This window comes from Erinaceus europaeus, chromosome 1 (assembly GCF_950295315.1).
Source record: "Erinaceus europaeus chromosome 1, mEriEur2.1, whole genome shotgun sequence".
NCBI classification, from domain to species: domain Eukaryota; kingdom Metazoa; phylum Chordata; class Mammalia; order Eulipotyphla; family Erinaceidae; genus Erinaceus; species Erinaceus europaeus.
Genome location: NC_080162.1, coordinates 136,761,166 through 136,779,439, shown reverse-complemented (window position 1 = coordinate 136,779,439; position 18,274 = coordinate 136,761,166). Strand labels below are relative to the sequence as shown.

The following is an 18,274-nucleotide window of genomic DNA, read 5'->3' as shown; positions in this document are numbered from 1 at the left end:
AATGTTTAGGGAAAGGATACATTTCTAGTCAATATTTCCTAGTAATTATTTTGTCATGTAATTTCAGTGAGATAAAATCAATTTAAAGGGCCAACGACTATCTCCCTGGCTAAGTACACACATTACCATGCACAAGAATCCAGATTCAAGCTTCTGGTTCCCACCTGCAGGGAAAAAGCTTCACAAGTGGTGAACTACAGGTGTCTGTCCTTCTCACTCTCTCTTACTCCTCTCTATTTCTATCCTATCAATAAGAGAAAAATAAAGGGATGGGGGAATGGCTACCCTGAGCAGTGGAGTATTCTTGCAGGACCTGAACCCAACAACAGTGTTCCTGATAATGAAAAAAAAAATCAATTTTGAAAGCCTTAGATGGGGGTCCTGGGTGGTGGCACACCCACACAAAGATCCAGGTTTGATGAAGCAGGTCTGCATCTCTCTCCCTCTCTCTCTCCCTCTCCCTCTCCCTCTCCCTCTCCCTCTCCCTCTCCCTCTCCCTCTCCCTCTCCCTCTCCCTCTCCCTCTCCCTCTCTCCTTCCCCATCCTCTCAATTTCTCTGTCTTATCCAATAAGTAGCAGTGGATTTGTAGTGGATTTGTAGTGCAGGCACTGAGCCCAATGGATAACTCTGGAAGCAAAAAGCAAAAACAAAACAAAACAAAACAAAAAAAACACTTGGCTATTACTAATAAGCACGTATGTTATATGTGTTTTATACAAATGTCTTAAAAATTCCCTACAAACTTATCAAGTGTGTATTATGACTTCACTTTAGCTTAAAAGAAAGTGCTTGGACGACTATCACTAGTTAGGTACTCTAGAGCACTATATTCAGACATTGCTAAAGAGAGAAAATTTGCTTATCAATAGCACTTAAAAATGTGTACTTGATAGAACTTGCCAAACTGAGAAGAATTAAAACAGAGTTAACTCTGACATTCATACTTTATTTTTTATTCAATACCATGTTCTTTTTTATAAGAAATATCCATATTAATTCTTCCCCTGTCTCTCAAGTAGACATAATTACCCTGAATATTTAAGTGATAAAAAAAGTTACATAGAAGTTGAACTATGTATTTGATATGCGGACTCTCTCAAAAGCCTAGACCAAGTAGATTAGAAGCTTCCAATAGCACAGCTATATACAAGATACTGGGTACTGTCCAGGAAACCATAACAAAGGGACTTTTCAAAGTTAACCCAATTAACAAATAATGTGATGATAATATTAACTATCGATTGTCTTTTTGAACCCTAAGACAGCAGGAACCTCACATCTTCACTATAGAGCCCCTACTTCCCCCAGTCCTGGAACCCTTGGATAGGGCCCACTTTCCCGTATGCATCTCCCAATCCAAACCAAACAACATTGCATCTGCCGATCACAAACTAACCAAAGCAACGATTGCTACCTCAACATGCTTCACCCCAGAATGTATCCAGAGACTTCACGTGTGGAATGACAACCCTTCAGCTTCATTACTCGGGTGAGACCTTTCCTTTAATAGTACACTCTAATTTCATCTCAGGTAGTTCACTTTCCAACAAAGTCCCATAACCTAGATATACACCAGTTTCTGTGAGAGAGAGCTTATGTGCACACGTATCCATAAACTACTGCAAAATATATACCTGAAAGCAGGACTACACTAGAGTTTGCAGTGAGTACCTCCCTAACACTTCCTCTCCACTATTCCAAGCTTGGGATCCATGATTGCTCAACAAATTGTTTGGCTTCATATGTTAACTCTCTTTTCAATCACCAGGTTCCAGATGCCACCAGGATGCTGGCTAGGCTTCCCTGGATTGAAGACCCCACCAATGTGTCCTGGAGCTCAGCTTCCCCAGAGACACACCCTACTAGGGAAAGAGAGAGGCAGACTGGGGGTATGGACCGACCAGTCAACGCCCATGTTCAGCGGGGAAGCAATTACAGAAGCCAGACCTTCTACCTTCTGCATCCCTCAACGACCCTGAGTCCATGCTCCCAGAGGGATAGAGAATGGGAAAGCTATCAGGGGAGGGGGTGGGTTATGGGGATTGGGTGTTGGGAATTGTGTGGAGTTGTACCCCTCCTACCTTATGCTTTTGTTCACTAATCCTTTCTTAAATAAAAAATTAAAAAAAAAAAAAAAAAAAGTTAAAAAAAAAAAAAAAAAAAAAAGAAGTTGAATTAGTTGGCAATGACAGAGAAAACTCACTAAGTATGTATTGTCTGACCTTGTAGTATTACATTCTGGCTGTACTAAGTTACATCCATGAGCAACTTGGGACCAGAACATCCTTAAGGCCAAAAAAAATTTTTGGGACTTTTAGAAACAGTCCATGCTGTTTTGGAGAAATTATTTCAGAAGAGTAATCTTGGAGTTTTGAGGACATACATTAAAAAAAATGTATACATCTATTGTGGCATCTTGGTTTAAGGATATATACATAATTAAATAACATAGAATATTTACATATCCTCTCATTAGTAAACAGATGTATGATAAATGAGTTTTTGAACACAATATAGTATAGAAAGTTTTGCTTATGTGTTTTAGAATTTGAAAGAATAAACATTCATGTTAATAACTAATATTGTAATGTAGTAATTTAATGTAATGCCCTTAGTCATTTAAATTTGCCATAACTGATGACTGTGGTTTCAATATATTTAAGACATGCGGAAAATATAAATCATAATAGAAATCTTGGTAGTAATCCCTCTCCTCCTCATATGAATCCTAACATGACTAAATATTTGGTTAGAATACTTAACTGTAGGATTAAAGAAACAAAAGATTAACAAGAAGCAAACCAAATTTATAGTTATAAGAACATATAACCCACCATAAAATTGTGTAGTAGACTTGCATCAGGGTTCAAATCCTGGAGTTAAATCAGGACTTATTTGAAGGAAGTATTATTAAAAAGCAAATAAATATCTAAAGTCAGAGGACACTAGAAAAATTCTATCTCTAGTATTTTTTATATCATTTTACTGTTTCTTCTATCCTGAGTGGACAATATTGGTAGCATTTGTCAGATATATATAAAATCTTGGTTGCTTGCCGTTATACCCAAACTCCAACCTTAGCCAGGAATGTTAATTGTGAAGTTATTCCTGCCCTGTCTCAAAAGCTTAAGACATATTTATTAGACAAATACTTAGAAAATAAATGAAATTATGATAAGTAGGCAGACATATGAGCTCTGTGAGAATCACCAGGCTTGATATTTTGAACATCAGGACAAAAGGAAAAAAAAACCTCTCAACTCCATGTGCTTTAAGTCTCAGAATGATAAGAAAAATGTGTTTTCAATCTTTCTCCAAATGCATTTAGTTCAATATGAGAAGAGATATGCCTCATATTAGTGCTTAATTTCTAAATACTCATGAGCTCCATTAAAATTCTCTGGCAAAATTTTACCAAGCTTTCCTTCCAGTGGCCTCTTATTGAAAGTTTTGGCAGACTCTGACTGATCAGCAGGTTTTTTCCTTCCCAATCACATTTCTCAGCACACCCAAATGGAGCTCTGGGAACTCACTGTTTAAAACCATCCTGCACAAAGTATACTGAGAGCGTATTTAGACTATCTAAAGAAGATATAACTCAAGGTAATGGAGTGTAACAGAGAAATGTGAAATGGCATTAAAACAAGATCACTTAGTAGGGAGCTAAGCTATAATTTCCTATCCAGACATGAAAGTATGGAAGTGAGTTTAATATTTTCTCATCCATGATGAAATGAAGAGAGTCTCCGCATTTGGTATAGTCCATATTGCACATAGAAGCAAGTCTTGAATGGTCTCATCTGCCACAGTTTAAGTGTAACCATAATTCTCAGATAGATATGGTGTTCTCTGGCACACATCACCATGCACTATCCCATGCTGAATCCGGCAACAGTGACTACAGAATAGAATTATAGACGATAACCTTGGGCACAAAACTGAAGAGGTCTTCTGAGGCTCAAAAGGGGTTCCCTTAAAGTGGATAGGTACACATAGAGACATTCATTTAATAATCATTGGGTAGATAATGGACAGATGGGTGAATGGCTTCTAAGGAAAAAAAAAAGCCTGAAATATATTCAGTGTCTTAATGCCAACAGACATCTTAATGATACATAAAGTTAATATTTTCATTTTCACAAAAATCACCCCATAACAAATGTGCCTAGATTTTCTGGTTATGACTTCCACACATAGGGATAAGTATACATGATAGTAATAAATACTTTTAATAACATAGATTCTTTCTTCATAATTAAGTTATTTCTAACATCTGACTCTCATTTTTCTTTGCAATCAACCCTCTCCCTCTCTGGAGTAATAATATTAAGTTTAAAAGAGCAACTACGATGAAACACTCTACAGAACTCTGAATTAATCTTTAACTTTGATTAATTTCATTCCTTTATAGTTAGCTGACTTGACATAACAGCATAAAATATGTAACCATAGCAGTAAAGTAGATTTTACCTACAAGTAGAGAAACCTAGAAAGAAAAAAAAAACTATTTTAGAATGTTCTTTTATAAAGACACCACTATAATTCACAAATTCAAGCATATCAATACATTTCTATACTCCAAATCATAAGAAAATGTCAGTTTGAGCTTCATGGAATGCTTCCATGAAATTTCTGTTGAAATTACTTTCCACGTTGCATTGATTGTATTGCAAAATAAAGTTATATAACCCACCTACTTCTTCCATGTTAAGTTAAATGCTCATTGTACCATAGTGAGGAAGGAACTCTTACCACCTTCTTTAGTGCAAAGGTTGACAAGATTATGCACTGTGTCCATCAGCTCCAGCTGCTGTTTCTGAAGAACGCTGTTATTGGTTGTAGCTCTGTTCAATTGCTTCTCCAGTTCCTGGATTATATATGTTTGACGAGTAACCAACCCTTGGAGATTCTCTTTTTCTTCTTTTAAGGTGTCCAACTCTTCCTTGTGCTTTCCTTCCATTTCTAATATTTTATGTTCTAATAAACTAGAAGGAAGTGAAGATAAAATTTAGTTTAAAAAATGCCATGTAAATAAGTATTACTCTCTTACTTTCTGAATTTAAAATTATATATTTTAGCCAGATATTTCAACACAGGAACATTTTTAAATGAAGGAACTCAGATATGTGTACATATACACAGATATAACATATATAACATGTCGAGTGAAAAATCATGACTTCAGTTCTTGTCAAAGTAACACTTGCTACTGAAATATAATTTATTTTCAGGATAGCATCTTATGTCTAGGGAGGTGATTTGGACCCAGGTAATTATAATCTGGAGAAGTTATTGTATAACTTTCATTAACAAAATAGTCTGATATGAAACTAGACAATTTAGAAAATAGAATCATGTCTTATTGATCTTACTTCATTCATTTGTGACCCTCAAAACATTAATAGAGATTAAGTTTCAAAATAGTTTTGTGAGATCATGGTATAATCGTATATTGAAGTCGAGATCACAAGTCCAGAAAGTAAGCTCTCTAAAGTTACAATGAAGTTGATTTCTTGATTCCTGGTCCTAGATCATAACCAGTAGCTCATTCTCCATCTAAGATTTAGAAAGTGTGCTTGAGGCACCCCCATCTTCCAAACTGCTATATAAATGGTTCTTAAAGAGAAGGCATTAGCTAATGGCATGGTTTTAACTGAGGACTAGGGATGCTGCTTCTACTGAGGATGGTGCAATCTTTCTTTAAGAACCCTCCTCTCAAAATTCCTCAAAAGGTACTCCCACTCTATATTGCATTGACAGAGAATGCAGAAACACTCTTGAGTCCTAAAGACGAACTGGAAATAGATAGCAGTTACATTTTATAGAATAATGTATTTGTATTCCTCAGAGAAAAACTCAATTCATTTTTTTTCAGTTCCATTTTCAGAAGGTTCATTCCCCTCCATAAGTTTACAAGGTGTTATTCAACTAAAACATACAAGACTGGACACTTAATTTACCTTGGAAAAAATATAGCATTGAATTATTCCTACAAGTTTTCAAAAAAAAGGACACAAGGGAGCATTAAAATCTAAAACGTATAAAGGAAAGCATGTTTGAATAGTTAACTTCTTCAATTACCTGTGTCAGTGAAAGAGCTAGGATATTTGTACTTTGTGTGGATTAAGAAATATGGAAGGGCAGGGAAATAGCATAATGGTTATGCAAAAGACTCTTATGCCTGAGGGGACTTGGTTAAGGGTTCATACTACAATGCCCAAGAACCAAGGTTCAAGCTGAAGTCCCCATCTTCAGGAAGGAAACCTTGTGACTGGGGAAGCAATACTACAGGTCTCTCTCTCTCTCTCTCTCTCTCTCTCTCTCTCTCTCTCTCTCTCTTCCCCCTCCTCTTCTCTTCTCTCCTCTCTCTCTCTCTTTCTCTCTTCCTATCTCCTCCTTCCCTTCAAGCTCTCTCTGTCTCTATCCAAAAAAATAGGCTCGTGAGCTGAATATGGGTCCCAGATCACATCAAATCAATGGGGTTTACAATAAACAATATTTATACACCTTTCCTATATTTGGGAGCTACTCTCATTCCTGATACAGCTTTCTGGTCTTTTTTCCAGCCATGACATCATCTCCCCAGACAACAACTTGGATCCACCTGCATATCAGACTTCACTCAGGGGGAAAAAAAAAAAAAAAGAAACAAAAACTAGTATAGCCACAGGCTCTTTGGAATATAAATAAAATATGCCTAATGCCTGTCTATAAAATGGAGACCACCCCCTCCCCGAACTCTTCATCTGCACTATTCCAACCTTTAGGTTCATGATTGATTAATAATTTGCTTGGCTTTGTATGTTAACTCTCTTTTCAGCCACCAGGTTCCAGATGCTAGCATGATGCCATCCAGACTTCCCTAGATAGATAACCCCACCAATGTGTCTTGGAGCTCTGATTCCCCAGAACCCCTCCCCACTAGGGAAAACAAGAGACAGGCTGGGAGTATAGATCAACCTGTCAATGCCCATGTTCAGTCGTGAAACAATTATAGAAGCCAGACCTTCCACCTTCTGCATCCCACAATGACCTTGGGTCCATACTCCCAGAGGGATAAAAGAATAGGAAAGCTATTAGGGGAGGGGATGGGATACTGAGTTCTGATGGTGGGAATTGTATGGAGTTGTACCTATCTTATCCTATGGTTTTGTCAGTGTTTCCTTTTTATAAATAAAATAAAATAATAAAATTAAAAAATAATAAATTTTTAAAAAGTACACTTTCATATTTGAGGCTCTGTGGTCCCAGGTGCAATCCCCAGCACCATTATAAGATCACAGATCAGAACTAAGTAGTGTTTTAGTGCTCTGGTAAGAGAAAAATAGAGAAGGAGACAAGACAAGAGAAAAAGAGAGAGGGAGAAAGGGATGAAGGAAGGAAAGGGAATGGAAGGGAAAGGAGTAGGGAAGGAGGGAGACAGAGAGAGTAAAAAGGGAAAACAGATAACTGTATATAGACTTTTCATATCTCTAGATCTCACCAATAAAATTTCCCCAAGATACTAGCTCAGCATATCGTCTGTTGAAACATGTTATTACATGTTGAGACCATGAGAAACAGAGATCAAGTATATGCAGTTTTGTAACTTCTGTGAGGTAAGGCGAGATATTCTCTTTTTTTGAATTATTTGAGTTTTATGGGGTTTTGATGGTGAAAGAAGTGTTCATTTTGACTAATGAGAGATTTTGTACACTGTTAAATGTCTATCAACTTACTTAGTAGGGATATTCTTTTTATTATGATATCTCTCCTGATTGCTTTCTGCTCTCTCATTTCCTATGGCATCAACCATTCATTTATTTTACCTCATTTTTCATAACTTTCTTTACAAAAGAAAAAAGGTGGTTTTTTTTCTTTGATATTTCTCATTCATTTGATAGCATTTAATCTGGGAAATCATCATTCTTCCACACCGTTTCAAAATGGTTTGGGTTTGAATACTTCTTCCCAGAGAAATCCATACACTATAATTATTAGTCACACTGTCATAATATATATACTATTTTAGTTGTGCAGGTTAGTAAAAAAAACCTTTATTTTTTTTGTCAGACTTGGGGAGTAGAGCACACATGTTACATGTGCAATTATCTGGAGGTAGTTCCCAGAAGTAGGCAAAATGGGAGAGCAATGCATTGCCCTCTCTCTCTCTCTCTATCTATATATATATATACATACATTATCTCCTCTGTTTATTTTTGTTTTGAATTTTTTCTTTGTTTTACTATTACTGGGGCTGCAGATCAATTTTTTTCAAACAGAAAGATAGAGACAGAAATAGAGAGACAGAAAGAGAGATACCACAATACTGAAGCTTCTCTCAGTGCAGTGGGGTCAAACTTGAAGCTGGGTCACACCCATGAGAAAGTAAATGCAGTATCCAAGTAAACTATCTTATGGACTTATTGCCTCTCATTTTAAAAGTAATATAGTAATAACTTCAACTGGTTTGATTTCCCTCAGTGTTTAGGTTATAATACAAATAAATACCTTGTCAAAAGTACAACAGGTTTTGTGTCAACACAAAGCTTTAAAAAAATCTAAGTCTGGGGATTTCCCGAAGATAGCGGACTGAGAAGCTGCTGGTGGCTTGAGCTCTGACCACATCAACTGGAAACGCCTAGACCAAGTAGATCAGAAGCAACCAATAGCACAGTTATATACAAGATACTGGGTACTATACAGAAAACCCTAACAAAAGGACTTTTCAAAGTTAACCCAATTACCAAATAATGTGATGATAACATTAACTATCCATTGTCTTTTTGAACCCTAAGACAGCAGGAACCTCACATCTCCACTATAGAGTCTCTACTTCCCCCAATCCTGGAACCTTTGGATAGGGCCCACTTTCCCATATGCCTCTCCCAATCCACATCAAATAATATTGCATCTGCCAATCGCAACCTAATCAACACAACGATTGCCACCTCAACATGCTTCACTTCAGACTGTGTCCAGAGACTTCACGTGTGGAATGACAACCCTTCAGCTTCATTACTCGGGTGAGACCTTTCCTTTCATAGTACACTCTAATTCCATCCCAGGTGGATCACTTTCTAACAAAGTCCCAAAACCTAGATATACACCAGTTTCTGTGAGAGAGAGCATATGTTCACACGTATCCACAAACTACTGCAAAATATATACCTGAAAGCAGAAGTACACTAGAGTTTGCAGTGAGTACCCCCCTAACACTTCCTCTCCACTATTCCAAGCTTTGGGTCCATGATTGCTCAACAATTTGTTTGGCTTTGTATGTTAACTCTCTTTTCAGTCACCAGGTTTCAGATGCCATCAGGATGCCGGCCAGGCTTCCCTGGACTGAAGACCCCACCAATATGTCCTGGAGCTCCGCTTCCCCACCCTACTAGGGAAAGAGAGAGGCACACTGGGAGTATGGACAGATCAGTCAATGCCCATGTTCAGCGGGGAAGCAATTACAGAAGCCAGACCTTCTACCTTCTGCAACCCACAACAACCCTGGGTCCATGCTCCCAGAGGGATAGAGAATGGGAAAGCTATCAGGGGAGGGGGTGGGATATGGAGATTGGGTAGTGGGAATTGTGTGGAATTGTACCCCTCCTACCCTATGGATTTGTTAATTTATCCTTTCTTAAATTTAAAAAAAAAAATCTAAGTCTGCTATCTAGAAACAAAACCACTGCCCATTGCCTCTATTGCTGTAAAGACCAGTACTCCTTGAATCTCTCTGATTTAGTATAATGTACACTCTACCTATCTTCATTCATTTACATCTTACCAGAAATTTAGTCGTTGCATTTAAACACATTATTTTTTGTTCTCTGTCCAGGTATATTGGAAGCTTGTTTTATTTTTTTTCACAGTATCACAATATTTTTCTCTACCCATATTTCCACATACACAAGCAAGATTTCTTTTGCCAACCCAGCTTTTTTTTTAATCTGAATTAATGTTTTATTTTATTTAGTACCCTTTTGCCCTTAAATTTAAGTTTCTTGGGGTGAGGTGGTGGCACATTTGTTTGAGCACACATGTAATCATGTGTAAGGACTCAGGTTCAAACCCCTAGTCCCCATTGTTTGTCTCCCTCTCCCCCCACCTTCCTTTTCAATTTCACTCTGGTCTATATGAAAATAAAAACATTTGAAAAAAGGTCTAATGCTCTAGTTACTATGCCTCCTCTCAGGTTACAGAGAACCATTTTTAGAAAAATAAATAAATAGATTTTTTTTTTTACTCTGTCTAGTAATCACATTCCCATCTTTTTTCTGAACCCTTTTATTTGCTTTCTGAAATTTTCCCCATCCAGGGTAAGTTAGGAAGAGTTCATCTATGCTAACATGAAGAACTTAATATTAATTAATTGTTTTGAAGAACAGTATTATACTTAAGTAGACAAAACAGCAGTATTCCCTCTTATGAGAAACTTGAAATATGCAATTAGCTTAGGTTTAAACCTGAATGTTGATTTCAAACTCCAGTGCACTGTTCCCTAGAGTATATTTTTATCAAATATGCCATCAAACACCTGATAATTAAGTTTTACTGTCAAGATTTTTGAAGGTCTATAGTAAAGTTTTATTGGAAATCATCTTTTAAGATCAGTGTTACATGGAACAGCAATTTATGAAGCTGGGCATCTACATATATAAATTGATCAAGGAGTCCAAGGACAGTTTCTCACAGAAATGTCAGTACTTCCTGTTTCTCATATCCCTGAAAACACTTTGAGAAGAGACATACATAGAATTTTGGCACTTAACTTCAAGTTTGAATTAGAGGTGCATTTTAATGAAGAATACAATAAACCAAATATTCATGACCTTGAACTCCAGTAAAAAGATTCTGACTGAATGTACACAAAACCCTATTTAAAGCTTTTGGTTGACTTTTGTCCCTCCTTTTCACAGTCTGACTCCTCTAACATATCTTATTGGACATAACTTAGATCATCAAACACATCTTGAAACTTTCACAGAAAAAAAAATTCTCTCCCTTTCAAATTGTTTCCCACAATAGAGGTCTTAATATAGCAGCCAGCGAATGCACAGTGGTGATAGTTGCTTAAGCTTTATGTGTATAAATATAGTCCTTCAAATAAGAAGTGAAATGTTGAAAGTATAGAAATCATCTCATTTTTATCTGTCCGAACCATCTTACAGATGTTTTAATTTATCATTATTTTTATGTGTTGCAAATATGAGTTTATAAAAATGTATCCATGTACACAATTTAAACAAGGGTACAGTAAGTGAAGGTTAACCTTATACTTTGTTTCTAATTTGAGCATGCTAAATTGTCCTCAAAAAATGAAGTTAAAGGTTTTTATAATTCATATTTGGAACTACATTAGATATTTCTATAAACAAAGACTGTAAATAAGTATTCTAAAGCCTAGAGTATATAAAAGTAAGCCAAGCATGTTGCAAAAGAATTCTAACACCATCAGGACCCAGAGAAGAGAAAAAAAAGGAGGACACTCAGAAGTAGTAATAGGTGTAGGTGTGACTTAGAAAGGAAGAAAAGATGGGACCACGGGGGGAATATATATAAATATAGAAAAATAGTTGTAGAAATAATAAATAATCCATATCTGTGACCTTGGGAGAACTACTGTAACTTCCAATGGAAGGAACAGGGATACAAAATTATGGAGGTGGGAACAGTGCATAATTATACCCCTGTTATCTTTTAAATTTGTAAATCAATATTAAGTCACTAGAAAGTAAAAAAAAATGAAAAAAATCTTGGTAAAATCCATAAGAGAAATAAAAATTAATACTATATTGATAAAATCCATAAGAGAAATAAAATTAACACTTCTTTTTAGAATGTGTTTAAAAGAGCTGTAAAAATAGTTCACTTGGATAGAGTACTGCTTTGTCAGGTGTGTGACCCAGGTTGGAATCTGGCCCCCAGCCATTGAAGGAAGCTTCAGTGGTTGTGCTCTCTATCACTCCCTCTGTATCTCCAAAAAATGAAAGAGTTCAACAACAAATAAAAAAAGTGATTCAAGCACAAGCACATGATGGTGAAAAAGGATCTAAGTTGGTCCTTTTTCTATAGGTACCTGAGAGATGACTGTACCTATGTATCAAAATCTACCTTACTGGGTGGTCAGGTGGTAGCGCAATGGGTTAAGCGCACATGGTGTGAAATGCAAGGAGGACCCCTGTAAGGATCCTGGTTCGAGCCCCTGGCTCCCCACCTATAGGGAGGTCGATTCAAATGTGGTGAAGCATGTCTGCAGGTGTCTATCTTTCTTTCCTCCTCTCTGTCTTTCCCTCTTCTCTCCACTTCTCTCTGTCCTATCCAATAACAACAATAATGACAGTGTTAAACAACAAAGGCAACAAAAGGGAAAAAATAGCCTCCAGGAGCAATAGATTCATGGTGCAGGCACCAAGCCCCAGCAATAACCCTGGAAGAAAAAAAAAAAAAAAAGCCTTACATGCCTTACAATCTATTAACCTCCCAATAAAAGGATTTTTAAAAGTTACAGAGCTTCAACATTTATTAAAGAACTTATCTGATAAGCTAAATTCTGACAAGATAAGATAAAATGTTTGAGGGCAAGAACAAGAAACCAATATGAATATACAAGCCATAGAGGAAGAGGAAGACGTATGAATAGTAATGAAAAGATTGACAGGTAAAAGGTAGTGGACAGGGAGCCGGGAGGTAGTACAGTGGGTTAAGTGCACCTGGCACAAAGCACAGGACCAGCATAAGGATCCCAGTTGGAGTCCCCCGGGCTCCCTACCTGCAGGGGAGTCGCTTCACAGGTGGTGAGGCAAGTCTGCAGGCATCTATCTTTCTCTCCCTCTCTCTGTCTTCCCCTCCTCTCTCCATTTCTCTCTGTCCTATCCAACAACAATGGCATCAGTAACAACAATAATAGCTACAACAATAAAACAAGAATTCAAGTAAAATTGACGGAAAAACACAGAGAATTCAAGTAACACCCCAAATCACACAAATAGTACAAATAGTACACAACTGACTTATAGTAAGGATCAATGAAAAGTGAACCCAAGCAGTTGAATATGAGAGAATAGACTCTTAGCTATTAGCTCATTCATTCTCTCTCTCTCTCTCTCTCTCTGTCTCTGTCTCTGTCTCTCTCTCTCTCCTCCTGTATGTGATTAGAATGATCCTGCACTATTTTAGGTAAAGAACTTGAACTTTTCTCAGTTACAGAGAATAGTTAAGGATTGGGTAAATTCCATTTAGAGATTAAACAACAAATGGAATTAGTGTGCTTGTATATTATATCAAAAGAGATGTGCATTTCAGAAAAGATATTGATGGAAGTTCTGTGACAGTTTTGAGAAGCATTTGGTTTAAGGCACGAAAGTCTCTAATATATACAACAAATACAATCAAATGCCACTTAAAAGTTAATGCAGCCAGGGGCTGGGTGGTGGTGCAGTTGGTTGAGTGTACATGTTACAATGCACAGTGAGCCAGGGTTCAAGCCCCGGACCTTACCTGCTGGAAGAAAGCTTTGCAAGTGGTGAAGCAGGTTTGCAGTTGTTTCTCTGCCTCTCTCTCTCTCTATCTCCCCCTTCCATCTTGATTTCTGCCTCTCTCTAGCCAATAAATAAATAAAGATAATGAAAAAATTAAAAAGTTTAACGAAGCCTTATTTTTGAATTTTGTAAATAACCTAATGAATTGAGATTAGCTTTAATTGAAATACTGGTCTTCTTTTGGTCTATTAAGTAATAAAAAGTAATACTTTATTGTGCCAACATGGCAATTTGTTTGTAAGGCAAACTTGGTATTATGAAGTTATACATGTTTAGATCTCTAAAATTAACTAACCCAAAAAATTCCTATAAACTTTACGTAGAAGATAGGGATGAGATCTGTCAAGTGCACTGAATTCCCAAAGGAAAATAAATAGCTTGTATTTCCTACTTGTATGAGGAGAAAAAATAATAATCTATATAGAGATAGATAAAACAATCTAGCTATTCTCTATTTAATTTGTATTTGTTTTGTTTTGTATTCAGAGGAAAATTTAATCACAGTAATTGATCTTGAGTTTTCATCACAATATATTTTTTACAGTATTTAAGGCAGAGATTTTACATGAAGTTGAAATTTAAATTTGTCAGGCATTAACTGGTTTGTCTTGGGCAATTTATTTGACCTCTGTGGACTTCATTTTCTTTACATATAAAATGAAAATAATAATATTAAAAACTTAGCAGTATTATCTGGAGGATTAGAAGTGGTATATGTAAAGGTCAGTTGATACTGAAGTAACTAGCTAACATAGTATTTGCTAGAACTATGTTGAAATGTCACCTTTCTATTTTCAACTCACTCTGAATAATGTTAATGAAATATTGCCAAATCTTTTTTCTTCACATTCAGAAAAGGGTCAAAAAAATCCAAATGCTGGGGAGTCAAGCGGTAGCGCAGCTGGTTAAGCGCACATGGCACAAAGCACAAGGACTGGCATAAGGATCTGGGTTCAAGCCCCCATCTCCCCACCTGCAGGTGAGTCCCTTCACAGGCAGTAAAGCAGGTCTGCAGGTGTCTATCTTCCTCTCCCCTTCTCTGTCTTCTCCTTTTCTCTCCATTTCTCTCTGTCCTATCCAACAACAATGACATCAATAACAACAATAATAACTACAACAATAAAACAACAAGGGCAACAAAAAGGAATAAATAAACAAATATTTTTAAAAAAGAAAATCCAAATGCTTCATCTTGTTTTTTTTTCCTTTTTAATAATATTCACTTCCTTTTTCTTAATATTTAAATTATCTTTATTTATTTAGAGGATAGAGATAGCCAGATATTGAGAGGAAGGGGAAGATGGAGAGGAAGAGAGACAAGAGATGCCTTCAGCCCTGCTCTGTCACTTGTGAAGCTTTTCCACTGCAGGTGGGGACCGGGGGCTTAAATCCTGGTCCTTGTACATTGCATCATAACAAGTGTGCTCAACTAGGTGTGCTACCATTGGACCTCCAAATGCTTCAGCTTTGTTTATTTGAGGTGCTGACTTCCCTTCATGTACAAGCATGGTGAGGCAGACGAATTTCTTCAGAAATATATATATATATATATATATATATATATATATATATATATATATATATCTTCCCTTTTGTTGCCCTTGTTGTTTTCCATTGTTATTGCCGTTATTATTACTATTACTATTATTATCGTTATTATTATTATTATTGATGTCATCATTGTTAGATAAGACAGAGAAAAATGGAGAAAGGAAAGGATGACAGAGATGGGGAGAGAAAGACAGACACCTGCAGACCAACTTCACTGCCTACGAAGCGACTCCCCTGCAGGTGGGGAGCCGGGGGCTTAAACCAGGATCCTTACACTGGTCCTTAGACTTTGTGCCATGTGCGCTTAACCCACTGTGCTACCACCTGACTCCCTAGAAATATATTTTGATTGCCTGACTGTGCTTTGTACCTGGCAACATATTGGGGTTAAATCCAAGACTAATAGGTTCAGTGAGACCTGTTAAGCTGACCAACTCTTTGGATCCATGATCCATTTACATATTTGGTTCATTTGTAGGAAGTTGCATTATGACATCTCTCCCTGTCCACTTCTTTTCTTTTTTTAAGCAGAAGCAGGAGGACACCTTATTTATGGAAATTGAATAAAACTTGACAATAACAAGTGTCATGTTGAGGTACTGCCAACCCCATTGTGCAAGAGAAAATATTGCTTTCTCTTCCTTTTATTAGCAGTGGAATTCCAGTTTCACAGAATTAAGTGTTGTTTCCTTGAGGTAAGTTAAAGATATCATGTTTTGGGAATAGGATAGTATCCAATAAAAGAAAAAACAAAAAGTCCTAGAGAAAGCAGACTGGAAGCTTCTTGGAGTCACCCCCCACTAGACTGTTATGAAAACAAACAGCAGAGGAAATGTTAATCCAATTCCTGCTTGTGCCCTTGGCCATCTAGGGGATAAATAAGTGACTCTAATGAGACCAAAAATCCATTTTGAACCTTATAAGTGATGCATTTAATTCCTCAGGATGTAAATCAGCAGGACCTCTCAGCATGGTTATGTAGTATAATTTTGTCCGTAAAATCTGCCCCCTTGTCTGGCAAAGTGGTGGACCCTCTTGAGGGCTAACTCACCAACTTGGCAGCTTTGTCCTATCATAATCAAGCTGGTAAGTCACATACTCAGCCACAGCTCCTGACATTCCTTGGGGAGGAAGCAACATTGAATTGAGATAATCCCCTTTGCAAAGTGTATATGAACTGATCTAAACCAGACCTGGCTGGCTAAGGGCACATGGCCTCTCCATTTCAGAGATTCTTCCATGTAAAGAGCTTCTTGTTGTATTTGGAGAATTAAGCTTCATTTAAAGAATAGGTAGGGTTAGGAGAAGACCTATACCTCGGTGGCATAGCTGAGGGGCTGTGAAAGTCTCTTTGCATAACCATTGGATTATCTCTGCCACACCCTGCTTTATCTCTTGGTCAGCAGTCAGTGATTAAGCTAAGAAGCCTATTGATAGTTTAAAAGCCCTCAGGCTCCCATAGCCTACAGGGGAAAAAAAAAGGTTTTTACACCACTGAACTCCAACTCAGGGATTGAAAAAACTGTTAACTTATATAAAATGGTTAAAACAACAAGAAAAAATATTGGAGACTCGAACCAGGACAAGAGTCTAGCTAAAAGTCCTCCAGAGGGTGAAGCACAAAACAACGAGTTCAACATCCAAACATTAGCCAAGGAAATAATAACAGGAGTGAGTAAAGAATTTGAAAAAATTGTAATCAGAAATGCAGGAACAACAAATGAGAATATGGAAGAAAATTCTAATTATCTCATGGTTATTAGAGAGCTGAAAGCTGAAATCGCTGAGCTAAGAAGGCAACTAGCTGAACAAGCTAAAACAGTATCAGAGCAGGGCAACAAAATAGATGAACTCCAGAAAGCAGTAGAGGGCAGAGAGAATAGAATCAATGAGGCTGAAGACAGAATTAGCAAGATTGAGGATGAATTAGAGACAACTAAAAAAGAAGTAAGAGATCTCAAAAAGAGATTAAGAGATGCTGAAAACAACAACAGAGTCCTATGGGATGACTTCAAAAGAAACAATATACGCATTATTGGCTTACCAGAGGAAGAAAGAGAAGGGTAGGAAGAAAGCATTCTCCAGGCCATAATAGCTGAAAATTTCTCTAGTCTAGACAACACCAAAGACATAAAGATTCAAGAAGCCCAGAGGGTCCCAAACAGAATTAACCCAGACCTAAAGACACCAAGACATGTCATACTTAGATTGGAAAGGAATAAGGATAAAGAAAGGATCCTCAAGGCTGCAAGAGAAAAACAAAGAGTCACCTACAAAGGAAAACCCATAAGATTAGCAGCAGACTTCTCCATACAAACACTACAGGCCAAAAGAGAATGGCAAGATATCTATCGAGTGCTCAATGAGAAAGGCTTTCAGCCAAGAATACTATATCCTGCTAGATTGTCATTCAGACTAGATGGAAGCATCAAAACCTTCTCAGACAAGCAACAGTTGAAGGAAGCAACCATCACCAAGCCTGCCCTGAAAGAAGTTCTGAAAGGTCTCCTATAAACAACCAGACCACCACAAATAGGACATATATCAAAACACTCTAAAACTCTACAAGAATGGCGTTAAAATATCTTCAATCTTTGATATCAATAAATGTCAATGGCCTGAATTCACTTATTAAAAGACACAGAGTAGGAAGATGGATCAGAAAACACAACCCAACAATATGTTGTCTACAGGAAACTCACCTAACACAACAAGACAAACACAGACTTAAAGTGAAAGGATGGAAAACTATCATTCAAGCCAATGGCCCACAAAAAAGGGCAGGAACAGCTATTCTCATATCTGACATGATAGACTTTAAAATAGGTAAGATTAAAAAAGATAGGAATGGACACTACTTAATGCTCAGAGGATCAGTCAATCAAGAGGACTTAACAATTATTAATATCTATGCACCCAATGAGAAGCCATCTAAATACATCAAACTTCTACTGAAAGAGCTACAACAATATATTAACAGTAACACAATCATAGTAGGGGACTTCAACACCCCACTATCTCAACTTGACAGATCATCCAGGCAGAAAATCAGTAAAGACATAAGGGAGCTAAATGAAGAGATAGAAAACTAGAACTATTGGACATTTTCAGAGACATTCATCCCAAGAAACTGCAATACACATTTTACTCAAATCCACATGGATCATTCTCAAGGATAGACCATATGTTAGGCCACAAAGACAGC

The 18,274-nt window shown here is 37.0% G+C and overlaps 1 protein-coding gene across 2 annotated transcripts in view; it reads right to left on the bottom strand.

Annotated features, from left to right (window-relative positions):
- Window positions 1–18,274, bottom strand: part of ANGPT1 (angiopoietin 1) — a 273,027-nt gene that overhangs the window by 71,763 nt on the left and 182,990 nt on the right. Inside the window, exon 4 of one of the 2 annotated variants that reach the window (XM_007537018.3) lies at window positions 4,754–4,986. In XM_007537018.3, the coding sequence (XP_007537080.1) occupies window positions 4,754–4,986 (233 nt within the window). The remainder of the gene's footprint in view (window positions 1–4,753; window positions 4,987–18,274) is intronic. The other variant, XM_007537019.3, reaches the window with a different exon arrangement.